Raw genomic sequence first — 8,244 nt, forward strand, 5'->3', positions numbered from 1 at the left:
GCAGTACTCTGTTGGATAAACGAAGATATATTATATCTCTCTCTGTCGCGCGATTTGGCAGAAAATGGCGTCGCTTCTCATATGGCGCCACTCTGATTAGAGGCTCTCTAGCCCAGAGCAACGATCGTCGCCATCTCGCGAATGCAACTTCAATCTGCTTAGCGTCTTTTTCCTCACCATACTCGCAACGTGCGTACGGCCTTTCTACCGAACACACTCTTAAACCACGGATAGTTTCGGGTTAGAGTCGCGATTCGTAAATTTAGCGCGAACCGACCTAGAGACGTAACAGCAGGCAATTATAATACCGATAAATCGATCTTATAATTGGCCATTTGCGAGCTAATCAGGACTCGTAACGGTTGCGGTCGCGCTTAAATCGATGTATCGCGTTGTATTAAATCCCGACTCGCGCGGCAAATTACGCAATAAAATGGAATGTTTTGATTGGTCAATTCGGATGACGCGACGCTTACGCGCTCAGTGGGAACGCACCCTACGGATTTTGCCATCGGCGGCGCTGTGATCGAAGTAAGATCGGATTTAGGGTTTTTTTCTTCCCTTTCGTTTCCGAACGACATGCGCAGTGTTTGCGAATCCGGCGGCAATGTGATCGGCGTTGTGGAGTGTTATGTTGTTTAATACGATTTGATTGTTACAAACTGCAAATTAATTCGCATAAACATGGGTATCACCGGGTTGCTACCGTTCCTCGAGAAATCTTCTAGAAGGACTAATATCAAAGAATTTTCCGGCGGCACCGTGGCAATCGATTCCTATTGTTGGTTACACAAAGGTGCGTTTTCCTGCGCTGAGAAATTAATGATGGGAGAGGCAACGGACGCGTAAGCAATGATTATTATTTATTATGTCAGACGGTCTCTCTCTTTTACAGTAATCGGCGATCAATACGTTTTCTCTTGTGTTACAGGTACGTTGTATATTGTATGAAATACATAAATATGCTTTTGAAACACAAGATAAAGCCCATCCTGGTGTTTGACGGTCAACGTTTGCCCGCCAAGGAGCAGACAGAGATTAAGAGACGCAAGTATGCACGAGAAACGAATTATTTAAATATCATGAATTAAAAAAAAACCAGTCTGAATTGTTCTGTTTGAAAATTGCTTTGAGTTTGATAAAAATTGATGCAAGATCAATTCTGAACTAGATGAATAAATAACATGCACAACTGTGTATATTGTTTTTACAGAGCCAGAGAAATGAATCGTCGTAAGGCAGTTGAATTGATACAAATGGGCCAAGTTGCAGAGGGAACAAATTTGTTGAGACGAGCTGTGGACATCACTCATCAGATAGCGTTAGAATTAATTAAACATTGCCAGAATGAAAATATCGATTGCATTATAGCGCCTTATGAAGCTGACGCCCAATTGGCATATTTAAATATCAGTGGTATAGCCGATGTCGTCATCACAGAAGATAGCGACTTGACGTTATTTGGGTGTAAAAAAGTTAGTATAGTCTGTTTTTATAGTTTAGTCCTAAAGACCCAAAAAAATTGCCCATTTTTTGGGCCTTCAATTTTGAGATTGAACCGTCAAATGATATCTTATAATAAGACATTAATTATAGAGAAGTTTCAAGTTGAGGTGACAATTGTTATCAGAGCTGAAGGAGGAAGGAAATGGAGTTAAAGTTCATTATGGAATTTCACAGGGCTGCGAGGTCCGGTATTTTAAAAAGGTTGACGCAGTTTTACGTAAATGACGCTCATTTTGGATGTAAAAAAATCAAGTTTTCGCGTAAAGAAAGACGTAATAAGTGATCTCTCCAGCTGTGATAACAATTATCACCTCAACCCAAAGCTTCTCTGTGATTAATATCTCATTGTAAGGCAGCATTTGGCATACAATCAAGTCTCAAAATCGAGGGCCCAAAAAAAAACGGGCGAAATCATCTTTTTTTGGGTTACTCTTTGAATTTTATTTTCTATAGCTTTATTATTAACAATATATAATAGAGTAGTACTGAGGAATTATATGAATTTATAAGAATTTGTGTTAATAATTTTTTTATCGTTAATTTTTTGCTGGATATCAATTTTAAAAAACCTAAAAAAATAGATAAACTTGCTTTTTTTATTCATTGATTAATGAAAGATATTTTGCTCCATTTTATTACAGATATTCTTCAAGATGGACTTAACTGGAAATGGAGTTTTGATCGAGCAAGATCGGCTATATTTGGCAATGGGTGTAAGACCAGAAGAATTTGACATGGACAAGTTCCGCCATATCTGTATTTTATCTGGCTGCGACTATCTTCCTTCTCTTCCCGGTATCGGCTTGGGAAAAGCACGAAAATTCATTACAAGAAATACAGATCACAATATACACAGAGTTAGTTGTTATGCCAAATTTAGCAGTAAAGCACTTTTCTTAAACTTTAGCCAGTAAGAGAAAGCTCGACGAAAATTGTAAATGTAGAACAAAATGTGTTTATGACGTGTTTTATGACAATATGAAAGGAAAATTGTTCCTCTGATCTAATTAAGTAAACTCAATGGTCTTTTTTCTTTTAAGGCATTGACACGTATAGGCTCGGTTCTCAACATGAAATCACTATCGGCCGTGACACAGGAATACAGAGACGCATTTATATTAGCCGATATCACGTTTAAGCATCAATTAGTATTCTGCCCGTTGCAAAGGAGGCAAGTACGATTGAATCCTCCCCCAGCTGATATCACTGAGGACCAGCTGCGATATGCCGGGAAGGAATTGGATGAGGATCTCGCGTTACAGCTGGCTCTTGGTAATTGCGATCCAGCTACTTTAAAAGCGGTTCATGATTTTAATCCAGACAAAATAGTAAGTAGTTAAATTATTTTTTTTTTACATTGTTACAAAATTATTTTATAAAATTATATTGTCATATTATATTGTCCCAAAATTATTAGAGGATCATTAGAAATAATATAGTACTGTAATAATTAAAATTCAAAACATTCGCCACACATCTTAATTACTCATTGTAGGATCGAAAAAGAAAGCGAGACGCAAAGACAGGACAAATGATGATTGAAACTAGCATTTGGTCAAGCAAATATAAATCAAAATATCAAAACTCTTCTCCTAAAAATAAATTGAATTCGTCAATTGTTATTGAAAAGCAGCTCGCTAGAGAAAAAAAATCTTTAAAGGAAGTCTCATTAAATTCACATAACGGCTCAATTATGCAAAACGACAGGCCACCCGAGTATCAGGATTTAAACGATACTGCTATTTTGGATATGTATAATTCAAGTCGAGATGCTAAGCCAATCGCCAATGCTGCTGACGAAGAATCGGAAGATTATTTATCTTTATCGAGAATTAATGTGTCACCGGAATTAGTTAGACAAAGAAATCCGTTTATTAAACGAGTGTCCGATCTTACAACTTCACCGAGCGTTTTGGCCAACGGGAACTGTCGAAAGAGAGGAAAAAATTTAATGCGCATAAGGCGAACGATCATAGATGAAAATACTGATGTAGTGGAAAGCAAATATTTTTCAAAACAAGATACTGAAGAGCGCAACGTACTTGAGCCGGAGAATAAAGAAATCGAAGTCAATTTGAAAAGTACAAAATGTAATACGAGTCCAGATATGAACACGAATATACATGACATAGGTCGGAAACAATTAAAAAGAAAGTTACAAACATTCTGTACGAAGTCTGTAACAGACGTTATACAAAATGCAAATTCGGTGGAAAATGATGATGCATTTTTATCAAATGAAAACGATTGTTTGACTGATAGAGATATTCCTGAAAAATCAAGCCCTAACGATAGGATAGATGATGTACTATCAATGGCACATACAAAGACTGATAAAAATTATAGAACAGACATTTACAGAAATGCTCCTGAAGGATCAAATCCTAACGATACGATAGACGATGTATTATCAATGGCACATACAACGACTGATAAAAATTGTATAACAGATACTCGCAGAAATGCTCCTGAAAGATCAAACCTTAACGATAGGATAGACGATGTATCATCAATGGCACAAATAACGACTGATGAAAGTTGTATAATAGATCATTTTTTAGTATCAAAGTTTAATGTGGCTACTAATGATATAACCAATTATGAAAATGCGAATTTGCAAAATAATTTGTTCAAATGGTCAAATACAGAAAATGATCGAACTTTCTCTTATAATATAGATATGTTTAAGAAGCAAAATTCAGCGAATCTGGTAAATACTGATATACGTACATTTATATATACAAGGTCCGGCCGAATAATATATACAAACGGGTAATAATATATTCGTGATTCCTTATGAAAAATTAAGTAAAAATATAGAATAAAATCAGGGTGGGTATTACCGGGAAAAACTGGAATTCTCGACGAATTTCATTTTTACCCTTGAAAATCATGGATTCTCATGGAATTTTACTGATACTCAGGCAAATTTTTTGAATTTTATTTTTAAATTTAATTTTATCCTTTTAGAAAGTAAAAGTGTGCCCATATCGAAGGCCTGATATTGAAAGTTAATTTATTTTAAAATTGACATATACTATATAAAGACTCTTTAATCTAAAAAAATGATAATCCGAAAATTATAAATCAGGCATTAAGAGATAACGCAGAACTTTGCGCGTGAAACAATTTAATCTTCACATATGTAGTTACATCTCCATACAAAATCTTTCGTTACGTTCGAAAAATTGTGTATGGAGATGTAACTATTGGACATACGAGAAGATTAAATTGTTTCACGCATCAAGTTCTAAACGTTATTAAAACTCTTAGTGCCTAATTTATTTTGAAGGTGTATTGAGAAATTCTCTAATCTTACCTGGAATTTTGAATAAAATTCCTGGAAAATCCGGGAATTTTCAGGGAATTCTTTTACAAAATTTGAATACCTACCCTGAAAATTTTTTTATTTTTGACTTAGTTTTCGAGAAAAATCAGGTTTGAAAATCGCTGTGTACGCATGCTGTTGCAGCTAAGGTACGATTCGCCGAGCGAATCGTGTACGCGTATCGTGTTTATAAATAACGCTCTACTGTGCCGAACAATTAGCTTTCGCTATCACGACGATGAATTATGCGAACATGAAGTTTGTTTCGGGTTTTGGCCTCTTAATAGTAATTCATCTGCTATTACAAAGCGATATCCTAATCGGTGTGTTCCCGATCGAAGAACAGAGTGGAGCGAGATCTTTTAGAACATGGATCTTTTGCACCAATTCTGTAATTAATAAAATAAAATTTTGTTCATTAAAAATTTTCTCTGAACTCAGTAACTTTCAAATGCCGTATAGACATTGTTCATAAACACGACATGCGTTATACGCGTCGCTCAACAAACCGTACCTTAGTTGTAACAGCGTGCGTACGTAGCGGATTTTTAAACCCGCGATTTTCTCAAAAACTAAGTCGAAGATAAAAAAATTTTATTCTATATTTTTTTCTTATTTTTTCATAAGAAATCACGGTCGTGCCCGCTTGTATGTACATATTATTCGGCCGAATCCTGTATATATAAACAATTTTACAAATCAATAGGACATGCCAATTAATTACTTGTGAAATCTCTTTTTAGGTATCACCCAAAAGTAGAGTTAATTCAGTAACAAAAAGGAAGCAATTACGTCAAAGTAAATCACCATCAGTTCCCAGGCAACAAAGCTTATTAAGTATGTACGGATTTCAAAAAAGGTAAGAATTGTGCAAAAACCGTGGGGACGACACCGTCTTTTTATAAAAGTTTTGTATATCGTACTTTATCATTCTCAGAGCTTATGTAATTTAAAATTTTTTTCACAGGTCGTCTCTTAAACACTGATTTTAAAAGAGTGTATTAGACCGGATAATTTACTATTGACCAAGAGTGTGCTATCAGTATTTTAGTTTGATAAGTATTGACAAATGCTCAAATTTGTTCTACAAAAGAGCTAAAAACTCGAATGTATTTAGAAAAAGATCTGATAACTAATGCGTTTATGTTGATAACAGATAAATGATTGATTCATTTGAAATGAGTTTGAGTTATACATGTATAAATGAATCCTGCAGAGCAGCGAGTTCTCACTATATTATTACTTCACTGCCATATATATAAATATCGATTAAGCATTAGTCTAAATTTTAATACTTCAATTTTCTAATGACACAGCAAGAGTCCTTTGAAATGATCTCTATATGACTTATGAGGTGAAGATCTTTTCTCATATGTTGCATTACATTCATATAATCATTTGTAATCATAAATTTGAAATATTCTTTAAAAATTATGAACGTTGTTACGTATAGATTTAATTATAAATAAAAATTTGTCAATTATTAATAAATTTTTTTTAATTAGATCATAGTAAAACAGACTACATGAAGAACTAATATATTTATTTCTTAACAAGTCTAACAAGTGATCTAACAAGTGATCTTCATGTAATAAAGTAATTATAAATGTTCATGGGTGTATCCAGGATTTCAGTCAAGGGGGAGGGGCAATTTGTTTTTACACAAAATTTGTTAAAAGCTAAAAACTAGTCTTTGAGGATCTTCAATAAACTTTCTTAATATTTCTTTCTGTATAAAAAAAATGCTTTTCAGAGGAAAAGTGCTTCCTCCCCTTGCTCCTTGTTGAATGTTGTTATGAATAGATTTAATTATGTCAATTAAAAATTTGTCAATTATTAATAAATTTTTTTTTAATTAGATCACAGCAAAATAGACTACATGAAGAACTAATATATTTATTTCTTAATATCTAACTAGTGATCTTCATGTAATAAAGTAATTATAAATGTTCATGGGTGTATCCAGGATTTTAGTCAAGGGAGAGGGGCAATTTGTTTTTACACAAAACTTGTTAAAAGCTAAAAACTAGTCTTTAAGGATCTTCTGCAAACTTTCTTAATATTTTCAGCTTCTTTCTGTGTATAAAAAATATGCTTTTCAAAGGAAAAGTGCTCCCTCCCCTTGCTCCTTGTATACACTCATGTAAATGTTCATTCTAAGAATCACATGTTGTTTCTGTCAATTATACAGCAATCACATTATGCTAAAAGTATTTTTACTCATACTTAATTTCTTGCATTTTCCGACTCCTCCCATGGCCGTGGTACTCGAATGTTTTCCCAGTTGTCAAGATCGATCTAAACACAAAATATATATATAATAAATATTGTATAGACAATAATTTTATCACAACATATTTTCAAGCAAATTAAGATTAGGCCAAACTAATGAGCTTTATTTAAATGAGGATAATGTTTATTATTCTAACAAAATTGTATAACATTAATTTATGTATTATTATTATTATTATGTAATATTTTATCTGTAATTATTCATGAAGTGGCTGAAGAAGACCAATCTAAAGTTGAAACATGTACCACGTGTAGTGCTAATTTTTTTATAAATAACGTTTATCTTTCTTATTAACAATTTTGTTATAATAATAACGCTCCTCATCCTCGTTTAAATAAGCTCGTTAGTTTAGCCTAATCTTAATTTATTTGTTTTTTTTTTACAAGGACGAGCTTATCTTAATTTGCTTGTATATTTCCCAAGCTTTATCCACTGTGTTTCAGTCACGAGCTGATCATCATACCTTCTCCAACTTCTCATACTCCTTCTCCAAAGTGATTTCCTCCGGTTGCTTCAATTGAAATCCCTTTTTTTCCAATTCGTCGCGCAACTTAACTTCACTCGTACTCTTGTATCTGTAACTAAAAATTTATCTCGATAAGGAAAAATGTGTTGGCGGCGGGGATCTTCGAGACTCGAGTTTATCCCTCATTCAACAGGGGCGTAGTTACCGTAACTCCGTAAATTCTCGGAGGCCGAACGATCCACCGATGATGAAGATCATAAACGGTATACCGTACTGCAAAATTCTGGAGCGTGACATTACATTCTTTTTTTTTTATATTTTACATCACTGTAAAAGCACGACCAGCATGACGGCAAACATAACCTCTTTTCTCTCACGACGTCAGACCAGAGAGGATCCTGAGAACGGCCATGCCCGCGATTTAGCTGGGACCGGCAATGAGCTGGTTTCAGCGCCCCTGGAAAGTGGATGTTGAACTACTAACTAGAGAGACCAATGAGAAGCACGCTTTCCGTCCAACGCGTGCTTCTGATTGGTCTCTCTAGTTAGTAGTTCAACATCCACTTTCGAGAGGCGCTGAAACCAGCTCATTGCCGGTCCCAGCTAGAGTCCTAGATTATCAGAGAAGCGCGACCGGCTTATGGCAGTATC

At 34.6% G+C, this 8,244-nt stretch overlaps 2 protein-coding genes across 2 annotated transcripts; one reads left to right on the plus strand and one right to left on the minus strand.

Moving 5' to 3' along the window:
* Positions 1-570: 570 nt before the first annotated feature.
* On the plus strand, positions 571-6,013 carry LOC105456482 (exonuclease 1). Its single transcript, XM_011700554.1, has 8 exons — positions 571-845; positions 932-1,051; positions 1,214-1,475; positions 2,148-2,363; positions 2,547-2,834; positions 3,002-4,216; positions 5,578-5,693; positions 5,802-6,013. The coding sequence occupies exons 1-8, from the start codon at positions 685-687 to the stop codon at positions 5,818-5,820; spliced, it is 2,397 nt and encodes a 798-aa protein (XP_011698856.1). The 5' UTR covers positions 571-684; the 3' UTR covers positions 5,821-6,013.
* Positions 6,014-6,314: 301 nt separating this feature from the next.
* LOC105456483 (cytochrome c oxidase assembly protein COX16 homolog, mitochondrial) lies at positions 6,315-8,015 on the minus strand. The gene is made up of 3 exons (XM_011700555.1): positions 7,799-8,015; positions 7,591-7,708; positions 6,315-7,132 (listed from the first exon to the last, which is right to left on the minus strand). Exons 1-3 carry the CDS (start codon positions 7,888-7,890, stop codon positions 7,061-7,063), a joined length of 282 nt encoding a protein of 93 aa, XP_011698857.1. The 5' UTR covers positions 7,891-8,015; the 3' UTR covers positions 6,315-7,060.
* Positions 8,016-8,244: the final 229 nt, after the last annotated feature.

Source organism: Wasmannia auropunctata, unplaced genomic scaffold, assembly GCF_000956235.1.
Source record: "Wasmannia auropunctata unplaced genomic scaffold, wasmannia.A_1.0 LD335652.1, whole genome shotgun sequence".
Lineage (NCBI taxonomy): Eukaryota > Metazoa > Arthropoda > Insecta > Hymenoptera > Formicidae > Wasmannia > Wasmannia auropunctata.